This window comes from Carcharhinus amblyrhynchos, chromosome 30, assembly GCF_965287045.1.
Source record: "Carcharhinus amblyrhynchos chromosome 30, sCarAmb.v2.hapA, whole genome shotgun sequence".
Lineage (NCBI taxonomy): Eukaryota > Metazoa > Chordata > Chondrichthyes > Carcharhiniformes > Carcharhinidae > Carcharhinus > Carcharhinus amblyrhynchos.
In genome coordinates, this window is record NC_137353.1 from 8,604,413 (window position 1) to 8,626,789 (window position 22,377).

Here is a 22,377-nt window from a genome sequence, read left to right on the forward strand (position 1 = left end):
CCATTGCAGGCTAGTTATTGATTTAATTTGATTTGATTTGATTTATTATTGCCACATGCGTTTTCACACAGTGAAAAGTATTGTTTCTTGCTCACTACACAGACAAATACTATTCATAGAGAAGGAAACGGGAAAGTGTAGAATGTAGTGTTACAGTCATAGCTTGGATGTAAAGAAAGATCAGCTTAATGCAAGGCAGGTCTGTCCGACAGTCTGACGGCAGCAGGGAAGAAGGTGTTCTTGAGTCGGTTGGTACGTAACCTCAGACTTTTGTTTCTTTTTCCTGACGCAAGAAGGTAGAGGACAGAATGTCCGGGGTGCGTGGGGGTCCTTAGTTATGCTGGCTGCTTTGCCGAGGCAGCAGGAAGTGTAGACAGAGTCAATGGATGGGAGGCTGGTTTGCGTGATGGATTGGGCTACATTCATGACCTTTTGTAGTTCCTTACGGTCTTAGTTGACCAAAAAAGGCATTCATTGACACTGTAAATGTACAGCTGTGCTGTGGGTTCCTGCACTGGGAGTGAACACTCTGGTGAACGTACCATCATTGCACCAGAGCGTATCATGAGTACAGATAACGGTGAGCACACTTCACAGCTTTTAATAGTGTATTGATTCGATAAGGTATTGTGGTAATGTGCATCCAATGACCTGTCCGTTTTATAAGCATTTTCTTCATTTAATTTGCTCCCAGGGCCCTCTTGATTGGTTGGACGTTCACATTCATTGCGCTGATATTTTCACATGTTGAGCAGTTCCATCATGAATGCATTGTTTTTAGAAAAATAACGCTAGTCAGTGAAAAATTCTGGTAATGTTAGGGCAGAATGGATTGGAGAATAGAACGATGATGGAATGGATTGAATAGAGTAAGAGGGAAGATGAATTTTAGGTATGACAGACCAAACATGGTCATACTCACAGAATCACATCAGTTTGACAACGTAATGTTTATTTATTAGTGTCACACAGAGGTTTACATTAATCACTGCACAGAAGTTACTGTGAAAATCCCTTAGTTGCCACATTCTAGTGCCTGTTTGGGTACACTGAGAGAGAATGTAAAGTAGGAAGTTTATTTATTACTTACAATAAGGCATACATTAACATTGTAATGAAGTTATTGTGAAATTCCCCTTGTTGCCACAGTCCGGCTCCTGTTCGGGCCAATGCACCCAGCCAGCACATTGTTCAGAATGTGGGAGGCAACTGGAGCACCCGGAGGAAACCCATGCAGACACGGGGAGAATGCGCAAACTCCACACAGACAGTGACCCAAACCGGGAATCGAACCTGGGTCCCTGGCGCAGTGAGGCAGCAGTGCTAATCACTATGCCACCATGCCACCATTTAGCATGGCCAATTTAGCATGACCAATGCACCTAACCAGCAACCCCACCCACCGCCCAGCCCCCTGGGGGCCCCCGATTGCCCTCCCCTTCACTCCGGGGGTGGGGGGGGTTGGGCTGCTAGCTGTCCGTTAGTGGGGTTCTCCTGTAATCCCCACTGGAATGAGACACACGGATGGGCTGGGAAGTGCTCACAGGCCTGGAGAATTCAGGAGCAAGCCTGTTAAATAGTATGCTAAATATTATTTCAATGCTGACCCCGTCGCCCAGCCGATTTACTGATGCCGATTTGCGACGCGGTGCAGGCACCACCGGCAGTCCAGCCCTGGGTCGCGGAAGAGCAGCGCGAATGCTCATGGGAACCCCGCAAATCAGCCGGTGCATGATTCTCCCAGCCAAACTGCCCTAAAAACTAGCACAGCTGGATGGGAGAATCACAACCATTGATTTGATTTGATTTATTATTGTCACATGTATTAACATACAGTGAAAAGTATTGTTTCTTGCACACTATACAGAAAAAGCATACCATTCATAGAGAAGGAAAGGACAGAGTGCAGAATGTAGTGTTACAGTCATAGCTGGGGTGTAGAGAAAGATCAACTTAGTGCGAGGTAGGTCCATTCAAAAGTCTGATGGCAGCAGGGAAGAAACTGTCCTTGAGTCAGATGGTACGTGACCTCAGACTTTTGTATCTTTTTCCTGATGGAAGAAGGTGGAAGAGAGAATGTCCGGGGTGTGTGCAATCCTTAATTATGCTGGCTGCTTTTCCGTTGCTGTGGGTCTGGAGTCACATGTTGGCCCGATCAAGTAAGGATGCTCCCTTAAAGGAGCATTAAGTGGGCTAGATGGGATAGAGTCATAGAGGTTTACAGCATGGAAACAGGCCCTTCAGCCCAACTTGTCCATGCTGCCCTTTTTTTATACTGCTAAGCTAGTCCCAATTGCCCGCATTTGGCCCATATCCTTCTACCCATGTAGCTGTCCAAATGATTTTTAAAGGACAAAATTGTATACGCCTCTACTACTACCTCTGGCAGCTCGTTGTAGACACTCACCACCCTCTGTGTAAAAAACTTGCCTCGTACATCTCCTTTAAACCTTGTCCCTCGCACCTTAAACCGATGCCCCCTAGTAATTGACTGTTCCACACTGGGAAAAAGCTTCTGACTATCCACTTTGTCTATGCCCCTCACAATCTTGTAGACTTGTATCAGCTTGCCCCTCAACCTCCATCATTCCAGATCGAGAAGAGACACCTTTCTCCTGCTGGCCTGGGTGAGAATGTCAAAATCAGTGTCCACCGAAGCGCAGATGAGAAGCTGAAATGTTCACCTCCACATCAGAACCCCCTCCCTGCACTCTCAACTTGGAGCCTGAGCTTCCTTGACTGACACTTTGTTTTAATTGGTTGGCATTTGCCATCTGCTGGCTGTCACAGCTGAGGCGTGTAGTACGTTTCCCGAACATTGCCATAATTGGGGTCTTGTTCTGTTGAAATGGCTGGAAGTGACTGGTGAGAGGTGTTGAGGAAGGGGGTACAAACCGAAGGCACTTACCTCCTTAACACCTTGGGTGCTGAACAAGAGAGCACAGTTATTGCCTAACAGCTGGGAAAGATGCAGAGGTTTGTGGCGATGTTTAATTCATGGCAATCACCGGTATGGGAAACACTGGCTCCCTGTTTGTTGTTGCAATTCTGAATTGCATCCTGTCTCATTGGACACGTTGCATGCTGGCTAAAACAAAAATCCTCTTGAATAAGTTCATAAGATATTCGAGCAGAATTATACCATTTGGCCCAACGAGCCCGCTCCACCATTCGATCATGGCTGATGTGATTCTCAACCCCATTTTCCTGCCTTCTCTCCATAACCCTTTAATAGATTACTAATGACTCCTCCTTAACTTTACTCACTGTCCCAGCAACCACCGCACTTTGGGGTAACAAATTCCAAAGATTTGGGAGAAGTAGTTTCTCCTCAACTCTGTTTTAAATTTGCTACCCCTTATCCTAAGACTATGACCTCTCGTCCTAGTATGCCCCACAAGAGGATGCATCTGCTCCATGTCTACTTTATCCATACCTTTTATCATCTTGTATACCTCAATTTGATCTCCCCTCGTTCTTCTAAATTCCAGAGAATATTGGCCTAAACTGTTCAATCTCTCTTCGTACGACAAACCCCTCATCTCTGGAATCAATCTATTAAACCAATGTCGGTCAGAAATGTGGTACGCTATGTGCCTTTCACGCTCCAAAGGCAGGAGGTTCTGGCTGCACTCGCCCCAGGTCCGGAAAATCGCACTCGAGGTCAATGGATCTTTGCATTGACGGTGTCCCGCCCACTACAATTTCTGTGACCGGCGGGGCAAGAAAATTCTGCCCCTTGTATGGGAAAGACGCGCTGGTTAGTTGCATTGGCCATGCTAAATTCTCCTGAACAGGCGCCAAAGTGTGGCGACCAGGTGATTTTCACAATAACTCCATGGCAGTGTTAACGTAAGCCTACTTGTGACACTAATAAATAAACTTAAAAAAAAACTATTTGGGGGTTGATAGTACAGTCCCAACAGTGTGGCTGCCCCTTTTTATATCTGAGCTCAACCTACATGCCTTCATTTGTTGCTTCGGTTTCCTCCCACAGTCCAAAGATGTGCTGGTTAGGTGGATTGGCCATGCTAACTGCCCCTTGGTGTCAGGGGAGAATAGCTAGGTTAAATGCATGGGGATATGGGATAAGGATTGGGTGGGATTGTGGTCGGTGCAGACTCAAAGGGCCAAATGGCTTCCTTCTGCAATGTAGGATTCTATGAAAGCTCTCCCCAACAGCGAACCTTCCTGCAAGAATATTGGTCCCAGTCCTGTCCAGGTGTAGACCATCCAACACAGACAGGTCCCACCTTCCCCAGAAGCGGTCCCAGTGCTTCGGAAATCTGATGCTCCCCCTTCTGCACCAGCTTTCCAGCCACCTGTTCCATCTCCAATACTCACTAGCACCCTCCCTCTGCTGGTTTAGCCAATCCCATTCGAGATTATGGTGGGAGCATTACGCTTGGTTTCACTGATTCTGTTTGTGTTCTTCATCCAGTGAAGCCAATTGAAAAATGTGTGTTTGCTTGTATGACTGACTGTTATCAAGCCTGTGTGTCCCTTTCCAGTATCACTGTGTGTGTGTGTTTGCATGGGCACACGCACATGTGATAGAATGTGTGTGAATGAGCGTGTGTGTTTAAAGTTTATTTATTAGTGTCACAAGTGGCCTTACATTTGTGAATGAAGTTACCATGATAATCCCCGAGCTGCCACACTCTGGCGCTTGTTCGGGTACACAGAGGGACAATTTAGTATGGCCAATTCACCTAACTGGCACGTCCTTCGCGCTGTGGGAGGAAACTGGAGCACCCGGAGCAAACCCATGCAGACACGGGGAGAATGTGCAGACTCCACACTGACAGTGACCCAAGCTAGGAATTGAACCCAGGTCCCTGGTGCTGTGAGGCAACAGCACTAACCACTGTTACCACCGTGCTACCTGCCTGTGTGTGTGTGGCAGGCGTGCATGAGAGAGATTTGTACATGTGTGTGTGTATGTGTATGTGTGTAAGAGATTATGTGTGTGTGTGCTGTGTGTATGCTTGCACGTATGTGTGTGAGAGAGATTGTGTGTGTGTGTCTTTGGATATGTGTGTGTATATGTGTGTGTCTATGAGAGAATGTATGTGTGTGTGAATGTGTGTGAGAGAGAGATTGTGTATATATCTATGAGAGGGTATGTGTCTGTGTGTGTGTATGTGTGCATGTATGTGTGAGTATGTGGGTGTGTGTGTGAGTATATTCTCTGTGTGTACGCAGCTGTGCGCCTCCTCTCTCTGCACGTCTCCCTGTGTCTGTGCTGGGTGCGTGTGTTTCTCTGTCTTTTTGTGTATCACCCTCTGTGTCTCCCCTAGCTCACTGTGCATCTCTGATCCACATGAGCACCCTCTCCTGCAATGTTGGATGAGAGCAGGATGGCATACCCTCCACAGTCAAATAGCCATCCAATGCACACCCGGGTTCTGGAGGTGCTTAACAAAGTAAAGGAGGACCAGCAGTGTCTGCATTGTGCTCCAGGAGCAAATGGAATCGAGAAGCAGGTTTTGGTAAAATGATTCTGAACAAAATACCTGTAGAGTTGGAAACACACTCCATGAATTAATCAGTAGATCACAGAGATCATGGAAAATTAAGATTGGTATTTTATGTGAGTTGGTTGATATGCATGTCTGTATTTTACACTGATTTGCCAATTAATTGAACCATCAACAAAGAAAAGAAAATTATTTTAACTGCACAAAACACTGCTTCCCATGACAATGGGTCATTGGCAATGAATACATTGCTAAGATTCTGGTTGACTTGACGAAGCAGTGATCCCAGGCACCTCGACCATTCTAAAAAAAAAACCCTGTAAAAATGATGTACTGCAGTTGTCAAGGTGGAAAAAATTATTTAAAAGGTAGTTATCCTTGAGCAGCCAGGAGCAAATATTAAGTTGGCAAGCCATAGATTTTGGTCGCCCCAGCATTTGCCGTTTGAAAAATCCATCCAAGGACAACTGTATTAGCGAATTACATCCTGAAGACTTCCGGAAGCACGGAATGGCTGGGGCTATTTACATGTGGAAGGTCAGATAGGAGATGGTACGGAATAGAAATGGGTGTTTCCTCTTCTCTCATGGCAGATACTCCAGTCTCATTTTACACCTAGGTTATCAACCAGTGACATTTAAGCCCAGCTGTGTTTCTTTTCCTTCCTGTTAATTTTAATCTTTTTTTAAAATTACATCTTTTATTTATTAAAGAAAAAGTGTTATTTCTATTCTAAATATTGTTTCTTATTGTTCTTATCATCAGCAATTATTCCGGCAGAGGGTATATTAACCTTGCTGGCGGTTTGCCTGACAGTGTGTCAGCCCTTCCCACAAAGGCAGTTAACGTGAACCCATCAAAATAAGAACATAAGAACTAGGAGCAGGAGTAGGCCATCTGGCCCCTCGAGCCTGCTCCACCATTCAATAAGATCATGGCTGATCTTTTCATGGACTCAGCTCCACTTACCCGCCCGCTCACCAGAACCCTTAATTCCTTTACTGTTCAAAAATCTATCTATCCTTGCCTTAAAAACATGCAGTGAGGGAGCCTCAACTACTTTACTGAGCTGGGAATTCTACAGATTCACAACCCTTTGTGTGAAGAAGTTCCTCCTCAACTCAGTCCTATCTGCTCTCCCTTATTTTGAGGCCATGCCACCAAGTCCTCATTTCACCCACCAGCGGAAACAATCTCCCTCTTGTCTATTCCCTTCATAATTTTATATGTATCTATAAGATTCCCCCCTCATTCTTCTAAATTTCAATGTGTATAGCCCCATTCTACTTAGTCTCTCCTCATAAGCCAACCCTCTCAACTCCAGAATCAACCTAGTGAATCTCCTCCGCACTCCCTCCAATGCTGGTGTGTCCTTTTTCAAGGAGACCAAAACTGTACACGGTAGTCCTGGTGTGGCCTGGCCAACATCTTATACAGCTGCGACGTTACCTCGTGTTTTTAAACTCCAACAATGAAGGGCAAAATTCCATTTGCCTCCTTAATTACCTGCTCCATGTTTCGGAGGTTGCGACGGAGAATCAGTCAGCCGTAATTTTCTCCCACTCTTGGGCTGTAGGTGGATGTGAGGCAGAGCCTGGCTCAGTGCTTGGCACTCACACCTCTGACACCAAAAACAATGAGTTCGAGCACTGCTTGAGATTACGGTCACGGAGACTAGTTCCACACAGTCCTGGGGGAGTTCTGCACTGTTGGGCCTCACTGCCTTTTTGGGGGAGAGGTTAAATTAAGATCCCATGATACCAACCGAACAGACAACAATTCCATCTCAAATAGAAACACCGTAATGCGGATTAATCTGACAGTTAGGGTGGCACGGTGGGTTAGCACTGCTGCCTCACAGTGCCAGGGCCCAGAGTTCAGTTCCTGTCTGTGTGGGGTCACTGTCTGTGTGGAATTTACATGTTCTCCCCGTGTTGCCGCAGAAGGCTGTGGAGGCCAGGTCATTGAGTGTCTTTAAGACAGAGATAGATAGGTTCTTGATTAATAACGGGATCAGGGAAAAAGGCAGGAGAAAGGGGACGAGGAAAACAAAAAATCAGCCATGGTGGAGCAGATTCAATGGGCCGAGTGGCCTTGCGTGGATTTCCTCCGGTTTCCTCCTGCAGTCCAAAGATGTGGGGGTTGGCCATGCTAAATTACTCCTTAGCTAGGGTAAATGCATGGAGTTATGGAGATAGGGCCTGGGTAGGATTGTGGTCGGTGCAGACTCGACGGGCCGAATGGCCTCCTTCTGCACTGTAGGGATTCTATGATTATCTCATTGCTTTCTGTGGGATCGCACTATGCGCAGTTTTGGCAGCTGCACTTGCCTGCGTGACCATGCTTCCATTTCAGAAGCAGTTTGCTCGCTAGTTTCCCTCATTGTGCCTTCCTGACAACCTTTACCATGAGTCGCCTTTCTGAGAATTTTGTTCAACACAAATGCACGGCCACAGCGCAACTTTCAGAAACATTTTCTTCAAAAACATCCTGGGCCCTCCTTAGCTGTTGCCTTGGGTAAATGTTTATTTCCTTCAGGCGCAATCAGAAACCAGGAGGAGGTTTTATGGTATCGATATGAATATGTTGCTCACTCTACAGTTTCTGCAAATGATTTGGGTGAGAGGACTGAAGGTACGGTTGCTAAATATTGCTGATGACACAAAAGGTAGGTAGGAAAGTTAAGCTGCGAAGAGGACATAAGGAGGCTACAAAGGGACATGGTTTAGGTTAACTGAGTGAGCAAAAATCTGAGCAAATAGGGTATAATGTGGGAAAATGCGAAACTGGCCATTTTGGCAGCAAGAATGGAAAAGAAGCATATTATCTAAATGGTGAGAGACTGCAGAGCTCTAAGATGCAGAGGGATCTGGATGTCAGAGTGAATACAGCAAGGTAAGCAAGTAATTAGGAAAGCTAATAGAATGCTATCGTTTATTGTGAGGGAATCAAATACAAGTTATGCTTCAGTTATTCAGGTGTTATGGAATCATGGAATCCCTACAGTGCAGAAGAGGGCATTTGGCCCATTGAGTCTGCACCAACCCTCTGAAAGAACAGCCAATCCCCCGCCCTAACCCCATAACCCCACCTATTGATTATTGTGAATCTACCTAACCTGCATATCCCGGACACTAAAGGGCAATTTAGCATGGCCAATCCAACTAACCCACATATCTTTGGACAACAAGGGACAACAAGTCCAAAGATGTGTGGGTTAGGTTGATTGGCCATGCTAAAATTGCCCCTTAGTGTCCTGAGATGCGTGGGTTAGAGGGATTAGCAGGTAAATATGTAGGGATATGAGGGTAGGGCCTGGGTGGGATTGTGGTCGGTGCAGACTCGATGGGCCGAATGGCTTCTTTCTGCACTGTAGGATTTCTATGATTCTATTCTATGAACAAGGGACATAGTCTCTGGACTATGGGTGAAAATTGGAGCATCCGGAGGGAACCCACGCAAACACAGGAAGAACGTGCAGACTCCACATAGACTGTCATCCGAGGCTGGAATTGAGCCTGCGAGGCAGCACTGCAGTACATTTCAACAAGATCACCTCTCATTCTTGATTTGATTTGATTTGATTTATTATTGTCACATGTATCCAGTGAAATGCTATACAAAGAATACCATTCATAGAGAAGGAAAGGGGAGAGTGGAGAATAGAGTGTTACAGTTGTAGCTAGGGTGTCGAGAAAGATCAACTTAATGCGAGGTAGGTCCACTCAAAAGTCTAACGGCAGCAGGGAAGAAGTGTTCTTGAATCTTTAATGGGATTGAAGGCTATAGGTAGGTCTAGTAGGTGGGGATATGATCAGCGCAACTTGTGGGCCAAAGGGCCTGGTTGTGCTGTTATGTTCTATGAATCGGTTGGAACGTGACCTCAGACTTTTGTATCTTTTTCCCGTTGGAAGAAGGTGGAAGAGAGAATGTTCAGGGTGCGTGAGGTCCTTGATTATGCTGGCTGCTTTTCCGAGCCAGCGAGAAGCATAGACAGAGTCAATGGATGAGGGGGTTGGACTATGAAGAGAGACTAAATAGACTAGGTCTGTACTCATTGGAGTCAAGAAGGATGAGGGGGGATCTTATTGAGACATAAGATAATGAAGTGGATGGATAGGGTAGAGGTAGAGAGATTCTTCCCGCTTAGAAAGGACAGCAGGACTAGAGGACACAGCCTCAAGATAAGTGGGGGGCAGTTTAGATCGGAGTTGAGGAGGAACTTCTTCACTCAAAGGGTGGTGAATCTCTGGAATTCTCTGCCCGTTGAAGTGGTGGAGGCTGCCTCGCTGAATATATTTAAGTCACGAGTAGATAGGTTTCTGACAGACAGGGGAATTAAGGGTTATGGGGAGAAAGCGGGAAAGTGGAACTGATCCACTTCAGATCAGCCATGATCTTATTGAATGGCGGGGCAGGCCTGAAGGGCTAGATTGCCTACTCCTGCTCCTATTTCTTATGTTCTTATGGTCTATATGATGGATGGGGCTACATTCATGACCCTTTGTAGTCTAAACCCCAAGGAAGTTTGGCCAATTCTACTTAACCTCTCCTCATAGGACAGCGCTCTCATGGAAACATCTACATAATTATCTTTTCGTACCTGCACATTTACACAGTGAAATGTGCATTTTATTTCAGAAAGTGATTGTAAACATTATCAGCAGGTTCTGGCTGGAGTTCAATTTATATATATATATATAAAAAAAACCCCTTCCACCTGTGAGCCATCCAACCCAACGTAGGTGCAGAAAATGCTGATTGATATTGCCGATATCTGTGAAACGCTGTGTGACTTTATTTTCCTTTGCACCAGGGGACATTTCTTGTATGTGAAACGCAACCCACAAGTGCCACCTGTTGAACCAATCATACTTTTCATTTGCATTTAAAGGATTCAGATTGTTGTACTTTATGCGTCCAAGTCAATTAAGTAAACGCGCAGACTCCAGCTGCAGAGGCCCCAATTAGTAACTCGATCATACCTGATTATCCGACGCACAGCACACTGAATGTCGGGTCTTGTTGACGGGGCTAGTTCAGGAGTCGAGAGATTGCCAATGGGTCCAGTGAGTAGATAGTGGGGCCTCTCAACTGTGGAAAATAAAATGATCTGATGTTCAGTGTGCCTTGTATGACAGCTCTGTCCTACGAGGGGAGCCTAAGCAGGATCGGCCAAATTGATAACAGTTCATGTGTAAACCGACAAAGAGTATTGTTGCTAAGTGAAACTCGTGAGCAAGAAAATCCCAATCGTGGGTGCCACCACATTTCACTGACGCCAACACACCTCACCTCAGTGCTTTATTTTCCACTGAGGTAGGAGCCCAGTTTCGGGTTGCCTCAGTGGTTGGAAGATCCCCCCACCCGAAACTCCGGGGGCAGCAGGGGAGTTTCCATCCTAGTTTCACACTGATACCTTTTGAGTGGGAGGGTTCACGCTGGCATTTTCGACTGGAGTGCACCCCCGTAGTCAGCAGTGTAAAGAAAGTTTTAAAAAAAAAACAATCCTTTACAAAATAAACAGGCAGAGGTTTAATCAAAAAGCAGTAAGTCACATCATTGAATCCCTACATTGCAGAAGGAGGCCTTTTGGCCCATTAAGTCTGCACCAACTCTCCGACAGACGTTCCAACCAAGCCCCTTTCCCCGTCACCCTGTGTATGTACCCTGCTAATTCCCTTAATGTACACATCTTGGTCAATCCACCTAATCTGCACATAGAACGGAATCCCTACAGTGCAGAAGGAGGCCATTTGGCCCATCAAGTCTGCACTGACAACAATCCCACCCAGGCCCTATCCCCGCAACCCCCTGACACCAAGAGGCAATCCCACCCAGACCTGTTCCTTGCAACCCCGCTAATTCCCCTAACCTACACATCTTAAGACATTAAGGGGCAATTTAGCATTGCCCAATCTATCTAACTGACACATCTTTGGAGTATGGGAGGAAATCAGAGCACCCGGAGGAAACCCATGCTGACACAGGGGAGAATGTGCAAACTCTACATAGACAGCCGGGTCTCTGGCGCTGTGAGGCAGCAGTGCTAACCACTGTGCCACCCATAAATAAACAAATTAGGAGCAGAAAATAAGCTACGTGACCCCCCCCCCCCCCTCCCCCGGACAAGGTCACAAGTGATCTGATTGCAACCATAACTCCACCTACCCCTGATAACCTTTCACCCTCTATTAATGTCCTTTGATGGGATTGAGCCTGGAACAAGGCTTGAGACTTTATTTAGTGTCATTTGTCAGGTAGCTCTGTAATTCTTTTGACATTTTATTCAGTTGGATGGTTACTTAATTATTGTGTGTGCTTGTATGTGAGAGAGAATCATAGAAACCCTACAGTGCAGAAGGAGGTGTTCTGCCCCATCGAGTCTGCACCAACAACAATCCCACCCAGGCGCTATCCCCACTTAGTTACCCTTGCCTTAGTTAGAATCCCTCTAACCTATCTCATTCCGGGACACTAAGGGTCAATTTAGCATGTCCAATCAACCTAATCTGCACATCTTCTGACTGAGGAAAGAAACCGGAGCACCCGGAGGAAACCCACACAGACACGGGTAGAATGTGCAAACTCCACATAGACAGTGACCCAAGTCGGGAATTGAACCCAGGTCCCTGGAGCTGTAAAGCAGTGGTGCTAACCATTGTGCAGCAAAAGAGTATGTGTGTGTGTGTGTGTGTGTGTGAGAGAGAGAGAGACAATGCTGTTTATGGATGTGCGAGAGAGAGAGAGAGAGATACACACACAGATATACGTGTTTGTGTAACTGAGAGTGTGGGTGTATAAGAGCTATACAGAGGGACTGTTTTTTCCATGCAGAAGACCTGGGCACTCGTCTGAACACTGATGACAAATATTGGTTCGGTGAAACCATTCAGAACCGAGGGTTACAAGTGAAAAATAGCTTTTGTTTTTCGACGTGCAAAGGGCCAGGAGACTGAAACCTTACTGCTACATATTTGAAGAGCAGAGCTAAAGTTAGACAGATCCCATGATAATGTTGAGATACGGAGAAGATAAAACTCAACCACTCTCAAGGTAATCGAAAAGTATAGTTTTGCCATCTGCCCATAACTCTGTAATTTCTGACGCTATTTATTTATTTTTCTCTTAATTAAGGTGAGGTGTAAAATTTTGTCAACTAATCTCTGAACTCCAATATGAGTGTCTCTTGTTTGAGGGAGCCGTTCTGAAGGTGATAGTGGGGGAGGGGAAAAATCACTGCCATGGTGGGGGTTTGGGGGAGGCAGGTGCAGTGCTGTACCTCCTCGGAGCTCCATATGTAGTGATTTTATCGTAATGTTTTAATCATTTTTGTTCACCTACCATAAAAAGAATGAGCAAGGAACAGGAGTAGGCCATTCAGCCCATTGAGACTGTTCCATCACTGTTCAATAAGATCATGGCTGATCTGACTCTGATCGTAACTGCGCTTTCGGGCCATTCTGAATGAAGATTGTTAAACTCTTTCGCCTCCGTTTTGTTTTGTGGCTCTTGTTTAGCTGGTTCGGTCTTCTCTTGTCCTGTTCTTCCTTCACATTGCAGTCAGATGGCTGCCAGCCATTCACACCTCATCTAGACGGATGTGCTGGCTGGGATTTTTCGGCCTCGCTTGACCCAAGACCACAAAATTCCGCCAGAGGTCATCGCACCTTCCCATTGTCCTCCCCTCGCCTATTCCGATTCCCGTGGTGGAAATCCAGCCGCTGTTTTTTCATGATTCCCATTACCACTCTCTTTGACAAAAGCAAAATATCGCGGGTGCTGGAAAACAGAAACTGCTGGAAAATCTCAGCAGGTCTGGCAGCGTCTGTGGAGAGAGAATAGAGCCAACGTTTCGAGTCTGGATGACCTTTCGTCAGAGCTCTTTGGCGTTTGTACCAAGTAACCATACGATATAAGAGCCATTCGGCCCATCGAGTCTGCTCCACCATTCAATCATGATTCTCAGCCCCATTCTCCTGCCTTCTTCCCATAGCCTCTTGACCCCCCTTATTGAGTATTTGTGATTTAATTTCTCTGGCCATTCATGCTGGCTGGGTTCTCCAGTCCCGCTGGCAGCTCACCACCCTCCTCCACAAGAATCGTGGCGTGATGGAAATGAGAAATGCCATTGATGGGGGGAAAACCAGAAAATCCCACCACCAACAAACAGAGTGCCTCCTCCTGCCACGTGGCTGGGAGGTCAGAGATTTCTCCTCTTAATGTATCCTCCCCCCAGTAACCTATCTCCTTTCCCCTTGTTTTTTCCCCTTCCCCTCTCCCCATTCCATGTTACTCAAAATCTTTCCTTACTTTTGATGAACTGGGGGCGCATCCACCTGGAAAGTTAACTCTTGTTTCTTCTCTACAGATGCTGCCTGATTCGCTGAGTATTTCCAGTGTCTTCCATTTTTTTTTTCCAATTTTAGATCTCCAGCAACCTTTTGCTGCAGGAAAGGCAATGGCAGTTGGTTGTGATGGTAACAGCGTTGCCATTGCGATAGTCAGAAGTCTCACAACACCAGGTTAGAGTCCAACAGGTTTATTTGGAATCACGAGCTTTTGGAGCGCTGCCCCTTCATCAGGTGAGTGGAGAGTTGGATAGGGCATATATAGACACAGACTCAGTTACAAGATAATGGTTGGAATGCGAGTCTTTACAGGTAATCAAATCTTTACAGGTACAGACAGTGGGGAGAGGGATAATCACAGGCTAAAGAAGTGTGAATTGTCTCAAGCCTGGACAGTTAGTAGATATTGCAAACCCAGGCCAAATGGTACGGATAACATGTAGTGTGACATGAGCTGAAGATTTTGGTTGAGGCCATCTTCATGGATGCGGAACTTGTCTACCAGGATTACCTGTAAAGACTCGCATTCTAAACATTATCTTGCAATTGCGTCTCTGCCCATACATGCCGTGTTTGTGAACCCAACTCTCCACTCAGTGGAGGAAGGAGCACTGCTTTGAAAGCTTGTGATTCCAAATGGACCTGTTGGACTCTAACCTGGTGTTGTGAGACTTCTTATTGTGCCCACCCCAGTCCAACGCCTGCATCTCCACCTCATTGTGATAATCAGTGTCGCTTGGCCACATGGCGTAATGCAATAAACCTGCCGCTTGTTAGCCTTTAGGAGAAACTTCAGGAATTTTTGCAAGCCAGGCTAATTATATAGTTTGTCGAGAATAAATGCAAGATTTGGTCAGGATGGGTCCAGAACATTTTACAATCCGTGCCGGACATTACGGCTGGAATTTTCCGACCCTTCACTCCGGCGGGATTCCCCATCCTGCTGCAGTGAACGGAGATTTGACTGGCCGCCAAATTCTGCAGCGGGAGCACGGCGCGAACAGCCAGCACGATCGCGCCCCACATCACCTTTATTTTTGCCATTTCTGATTAGCTCTGCCATTGTGCTAAAACCTTGGAAGAGGTGAAGATTTAATTTTTTGGTGCTTAGCAAAGGTGTGGGTTACAGGGAAACAAGGGTATTTTCTTCCCCCCCTTTTTTGACTTGGTGTACGTCAAGTGTGTTTGGATGTAGAGTAAAGCTCCCTCTACTCTGTACCCAACAGTCACCTTTTTGCTCTATCCCCCTCCTGGCACTTTGCGATGGGGTTATCTGAATGTTATTGCCATCCGTATGTACGTCAGTGTCAAATTCAGGGTAACTGTATTGTGTAGCCCATGTGCACTAGGAACTACATTGAGAATGATCAAACTTGTTTCAGATTGGACGCTTATGGCCAGCAGACAGAGCAGATTTTCAACCCGCCCGTCTGTACTGCATTTGAATTGCACCCAGATCCCAGAGGTGAAAGGTCAGTGACTTAAACCCCCTTAAATCATCCAGTTTTATCAAATGTCTCATTGCTTTTTCTGCTGCTCACACACCAGGCACCTTCAGCCCTCCCGTGGCAGGAGGGAGGGAGTTTATCTTAGATTGGTTCCTGAAATACACGATCTGTACACAACCCATAAAGAACAGAAATTATTATTCATTGAAGTAACCCCTCAGAGACGGCACGGCAGCACACACCCGGGTTCGATTCCCAGCTTGGGTCAGTGTCCGGGTGGAGCCTGCACGTTCCCTGCGTGGGCTTCCCCCGGGTGCTCCGGTTTCCTCCCGCAGTCCAAAGATGTGCGGGTCAGGTTGATTGGCCGTGCTAAATTGCCCCTTAGTGTCAGGGGGACTAGCTAGGGTAAATATATGGGGCTGCAGGGATAGTGACTGGTTGGGACATACTCAATGGGCTGAATGGCCTCCTTCTGCACTGTAAGGATTCTATGATAGATTCTAGGTTGGGGTCCCTTTACCAGATTCCCTTTATTTACAAACTTATCTCCATCCTAAAGTGCTTCAGGTACAATGTTAGAATCCGGAGTGCCAGTAGCCCTGACATTCCTTCATATATGTACACAGGTGAGGCTCCCTGATTGAGCAGGCAATCTTTGCCTCAATCAAGGAGCTTAAACTCCAAGAAGCCAACCTCATGGGCCACACTGAGGCCGTTACATTAATACTTGGAATGAAATCTTGTATATTAAAAAGATGCATAACCACAACATCATGAAAATATCGCACTGATAGATGGTGCTGTGAGCCTATTCTTCTTTCCCGGGAGTCGCTGGCTAGGCCTCAACACTTATTGCCCATCCCTAATTGCCCTCGATAAGGTGGTGGCGAGCCTCCCATCGCGGTCCCTGCAGCGTAGGTGCACCCACGCTGCTGTTAGGGAGGAGTTTGACCCAGCGACAGTGAAGGAAATATATTGGCCTTTCTGTGTCAGGATGGGTGAGTGACTCGGAGGGGAATTTGCACATAGTGACACATGGCGGAGGTAGATATGGGAAGAAAAGTTTGAAAATCACGCAAGGTGGAAAAATATTTCAAAAGGGATCTGATGGAGAGATAGAAAACCTCTTGATGTCTGGCTTCTTGATTTTCGAAACAAACGAAAAGGTCAGATAAATAACCTCAGTCTGCAGAACAAAGTAATGTGGGAGATGTGGGAGCAAGTCAGTGTTGGTAACCAGCCTTGCTTGGGCAAACGAGAGCTCCAGCAATAGGCAACACTCCCCGCCCCCACCGCCTCCCACCCAACCACCTCAAGAAACCTTCACCGCTCCCACTTAGCCATCATCCATCCCGTGGGGAGAGGGGATGGTTAAAATTTGAATTCGTAGGCACACAGAAACAAGAAGCAGGAGTAGGCCGTTTGAGCCTGCTCAGCCATTCATTTTGATCATCGAATTCAACACTCTGATCCCCTCCTTCCCCCCCCATATCCCTCAATCCCTTTAACCCCGAGAGCTGCATCTAATCTCTCCTTGAAATCAGACAATGTTTTGGCCTCAACTACTTACTGTGGTAGCGAATTCCACACATTTATCACCCTCTGGGTGAAGAAATTTCTCCTCATCACAATTCTAAAAGGTTTACCCCCCCCCCCCCCCCCGCCCCTTATCCTCAAACTATGACCCATGGTTCTGGGCTCCCCCCACCACTGGGAACATTTTTTCTGAATCTACCTTGTCCAATCCTGTTCAAATTTTATAAGTTTCTATGAGATCCACTCTCTGGAATTAAGAATCTACAGATGACCATGAAACCAGTGTCGATTGTTGGAAAAACCCATTTTGTTCACTAATACGGTGGCACAGTGGTTAGCACTGCTGCCTCACAATGCCAGGAATCTGGGTTCGATTCCCAGGTTGGGTCACTGTCTGTGTGGAGCCTGCACATTCTCCCCGTCTCTGCGTGGGTTTCCTCTGGGCGCTCCGGTTTCCTCCCATGGACCAAAAGACGTGCTAGGTGCATTCGTCATGCTAATTTCTCCCTCAGTGTACCCAAACAAGTGCTGGAGTGTGGTGACTAAGGGATTTTCACGGTAACTTCATTGCAGTGTTAATGTAAGCCTTACTTGTGACAGTAATACATAAACTTTAATGTCCTTCACGGAAGGAAATCCGTCGTCCTTACATGGTCTGGCCTACATGTGGCTCCAGGCCCATTGCAACGTGGCTGACTCTTAAATGCCCTCAGAGATGGACAATGAATGTTGGCCCAGCCAGCGAAGCCCACATCCCATAAACGGATAAAGAAAATCTGATAAACCAGCAAATCCATCCTGTGAGATCCCATGGGCAATGCCATGGGAATGAAACAATGACTGCTGAGAATATGAAAAACTGATAAGTGTGGAAATTCAGTGGTCACAAACGGTAATAAAATTCAGATGGATTTTGATGTAGATAGATAAATATCGGTTAAAAATGTTGGTACAGAGTGAGGCAGTTTTTAGTTAGTGCGGGAAGCAGAGAGGATCTGGGTGTGACTATCGATTGTTTATGGAAGATTTACATCCAGTGCAAAGCTGTTGTCAACAAAGCTCAGATCAGGCAAAAGATTAAGTTCACACACGCTGACAACATCCAGCCCTACCTCACCGCTACTCAAGCAACAACCAACTTTTCACACCGCTTGTCCAGCATCCAACAGGGAATGAGCAAAAAATTGTTCCAACTCAACATTGGGAAGGCTGAAGCCATTAGGCAGAACATTACGGCCATTCACACAGGATTTCCCATCCCGCTGCAAGGAATGGAGATTTGGCCGGGTGCCAAATTCTCCGACCTTGCTGTAACGGGGGCAGGAAGAGTGTGGCGTGAACAGCTGAGAAAGTCACGCCTACTGTCATTGCCAATTTTATTTCGAAAGGGAGGTGAGAGGCTGGACTGCAATGCTTTGGAATAGCCAAGTCCAAAGGTTGAAACCTAGAATCACAACAGTGCAGAAGAGGCCCGTCGAGTCAGCACCAACTCTCTGACAGAGTATCTTAACCAGGCTCCCTATCCCCATAACCCAAAGAACAACACAGCACGGGAAACAGGCCCTCCGGCCCAATGAGCCCGCGCCATCATTTTAACATTGAGTTCCCTCTTCCACCCATGACCTTTGTCATTTCCCGTGGCTAATCCATCTAATTAATTAACACAAACTCCATTCCATTTCCACCCACTCCACCTCTCTCGCCAGTCACAATTTGAGGCCAAGCCAGGTCATTGTAACCTTCCTGTCATATTTGATACAGAAATGAGCTTCCTAATACTTATCTGTTCCATCATATTGACTGTCAACATCTGCCTGCTTTACACCACCTGTCTCTAACCTGCCACAACTCATCATAGCTTTATAGAACCTTAGCTAGGCCGCACTTGGAATATAGAGTGCAATTCTGGTCATCACACTATCAGAAAGATGCGGAGGCTTCGGAGAGGGTATAAAAAAGATTTACCAGGATGTTGCTTAGTATGGAGGACATTAGCTATGAAGAGAAGCTGGAGAAACTTGGGTTTGTTCTCACTGGAATGACGGAGGTTGAGGGGCAACTTAATAGAAGTCTAAAAGATTGAGGGGCATGGACAGTGTGAATAGTCAGAGGCTTTTCCCCAGGGTCAAAGAGTGAATTACTACAGGGCATAGGTTTAAGGTGCAAGAGGCAAGGTTTAAAGGAGATGTACAAGGCAAGTTTTTTTACACAGAGGGTGATGGGTGCCTGGAACTTGCTGCTGAGGAAGTAGTGGAAGCAGATATGATAATGAGTTTTAAACAGCATCTGGACAAATACAAAGGCAAGGATAGATAAATTTTTGAGCAGTAAAGGAATTAAGGGTTATGGTAAGCGGGCGGGTAAGTGAAGCTGAGTCAACAAAAAGATGAGCCATGATCTTATTGAATGGCAGAGCAGGCTTGAGAGGCCAAATAGCCTACTCCTGCTCCTAGTTCTTGTGTTCTTATATGGTTCCTGGAAGGATAGGGGTTTTAGATCAGTTGGGCAGCATGGTTAGTGCAGGCTTGGAGGGCCAATGGGCCTATTACTGTGCTGTAATTTTCTTTGCTCTTTGTTCTTCCATTGGGTGGCACAGTGGTTAGTACTGCAGCCTCACAGCCAGGGATCTGGGTTCGATTCCCGGTCTCCACACTGTGTGGAGTCTGCACGTTCTCCCCTTGTCTGCGTGGGTTTCCTCTGGGTGCTCCGGTTTACTCCCACAGTGCGAAAGACGTGCTGGTTAGGTGCTGAATTCTCCCTCAGTGTACCCGAACAGGTGCTGGAGTGTGGCGACTAGGTGATTTTCACATTAACTTCATTGCAGTGTTAATGTAAGCCTTACTTGTGACATTAATAAATAAACTTTTAAAAAAATGGAAATACCCAGATTCCTAAGTTGGCCCCTTTGCATCAGTTGCAGTGCTGAGCTGGGAAGCAGAAGGCAGGATCGGTGATGGTTGGGGATGGGGTGGGGGAAAAGGGTGGAATGGGGATGGTGAATGAAATTCCTTGTCAATGCGTGTAGGTAGTTGTAGGCATAGAATCATAGAATCCCTACAGTGCAGAAGGAGGCCATTCGGCCCATTGAGTCTGCACTGACCACAATCCCGCGCAGGCCCTATCCATGTATCCCCATGCATTTACCCTAGTTAGTCCCCCTGACGCTAAAGGGGCAATTTAGCATGGTGAATCCACCTAACCCGCACGCCTTTGGGACTGTAGGAAGAAACCAGAGCGCCCGGAGGAAACACATGCAGATACGGGGAGAACGTGCAAACTCCATACAGACAGTGATCCAAACCAGGAATCGAACCCGGCTCCCTGGCGCTGTGAGGCAGCAGCGCTAACCATTGTGCCACCACGCCACTTGATCCTCATTGTTCCGCCAATTCTGCTGCCAATTTGTAGAGGAAGTGGAGATGCCGGCGTTGGACTGGGGTGGGCACAGTAGGAAGTCTCACAACACCCCAGGGTCAAAGTCCGACAGGTTTATTTGGAATCACGAGCTTTCAGAGCACTGCTCCTTCCTCAAGTCCTGATGAAGAAGCAGCGCTCTGAAAGCTCGTGATTCCAAATAAACCTGTCGGACTTTGACCCTGGTGTTGTGAGGCTTCTTACAATTTCTAGAGGGATTGCAGGAACAATTCCCCTCCTCCTCAAATATCTCATTCCACACACTGGCACAAAAATCTTCCTATCGTTGGATCCTAAGTAATCAGTTAGTGATCTGATGGATAAATCTGACCTGTTATTATTGACGTCATTGTATTTTGGGTTGATGGGGATGAAAGTATTGATAGTTAAGGATGTGATTAATGGAGATTTTCTCTGTGTTTCCACCCTGTGCACGGTGATAAGCGAGACTTATCAGTCTAAGCTCGTCAACCCGTTGATCCAGACCTCGATTCAGCTTCAGCTGACTCAGGGAGTAGAGTTTTACCAACAGTGACGCAAGCTTTGACCTTGCCTTACCTTTGGGAAGCTCACAGATCAGCCATGGCCAGTGTAGAATTCACAGTGAAACTGTTTTGTGTTACCTGAGGACGGCTGCAGTGAGAGTTGGTTTGTCTTTCATGATTTACCCTGAAATGACCCCGCCGGATTTCGCGTAAGAGGCATTAGCAAACAGCCAGGAGAAAACGGAGTTATTGATTTGGCTGGCTAGCAGCACTTCCTGGTACAGGCAATTGGGATTGAGACACACACTCCAGATTCTCAGAGACAACAAATCACTGGGACATCGTAACAGCTCCACATCACCTTTCCTACAACAATGACGGTCTTTTGGAGCGATGATGCATTTTCGCCTCGCACAGTTTCCAACAAACCCAGGAAAAGACCATCTTGTCAAACATTATTAACAAAGAGCTCCTATCAATAGTGATAGAAGAGGGAATCACGGTGGCACAGTGGTTCGCACTGCTGCCTCACGTTGCCGGGGACCTGGGTTTGATTCCTGGCTTGGGTAACTGTCTGTCTGGGGTTTGCACATTCTCCGCATGTCTGCGTGGGTTTCCTCCAGGTGCTCTGGTTTCTTCTTACAGTCCAAAGATGTGCGGGTTAGGTGCATTGGCCTTGCTAAGTTGCCCCTTAGTGTCCCGGGCTGCATAGGTTAGAGGGGTTAGTGGAGTAAATAGGTGAGATTATGGGGATAGGGCCTGGGTGGGATTGTGGTCGGTGCAGGCTTGATGGGTCGAATGGCCTCCTTCTGCATTGTAGGGATTCTATTCTATGACAAGAGTAATGGGAGCAATGGGGTGGCCCGGTGACACAGTGGTTAGCCCTGCTGCCTCACAGCACCATGGACCCAGGTTCAATTCCAGCCTTAGGTCACTGTGTGTGTAGTTTGCACATTCTCCCCGTGTCTGCGTGGGTTTCCTCCGGGTGCTCTGGTTTCCTCCCACACTTCAAAGGTGTGTAGGTTAGGTTGGTTGGCCATGCTTAATTGACCCTAGTGTCAGGGGATTAGCAGGATTATGTTGGGTTATGGAGATAGGGATTGTGGTCGGTGCAGACTCAGTGGGTCAAATGGCCCCCTTCTGCACTGTACAGATTCTATTAAAACTGATCGCTGTTGCTATGGTGACAAACATGGCAACCAGTTCAATGCATGACAGGGACCTGTGCAAAGCAGTCAGATAATGGCCACTTGTTCTGTCCTGGTATTGTTGGCTGAGGGAGAGGAATGTTGGTTGGGACAATGGGAAAACTCCTTTGACCACCATCAGATAGCAGCAGGGGATCTCTCTCGGTCCACCTGAGCAAGTGGACTGAGCTCTGATATCACATCTCATCTGTGAGATGACATCTCTGACAGTGCACTGAGGTGTTGGGTTCAGGTTCTGTAGTGGGCCTTGAATCCTCAACTTAGATGGGCAGCACAGTTGAGCAGTGGTTAGCACTGCTGTCGCACAGCGTCAGGGATCTGGGTTCGATTCCCAACTTGAGTCACTCTCTCTGCGGAGTTTGCACATTCTCCCCGTGTCTGCGTGGGTTTCCTCCGGGTGCTCCCGTTTCCTCTCGCAGTCCGAAAGACAAGCTCGTTAGGTGCATTGGTCATGC

General features: G+C 46.8%; 1 protein-coding gene across 1 annotated transcript in view; it reads left to right on the forward strand.

Annotated features, from left to right (window-relative positions):
• Nucleotides 1-22,377, forward strand: part of samd11 (sterile alpha motif domain containing 11) — a 153,906-nt gene that overhangs the window by 118,741 nt on the left and 12,788 nt on the right. The window contains exon 4 of the mRNA XM_080214915.1: nt 15,214-15,303. Coding sequence (XP_080071041.1) covers nt 15,214-15,303 — 90 coding nt within the window. The remainder of the gene's footprint in view (nt 1-15,213; nt 15,304-22,377) is intronic.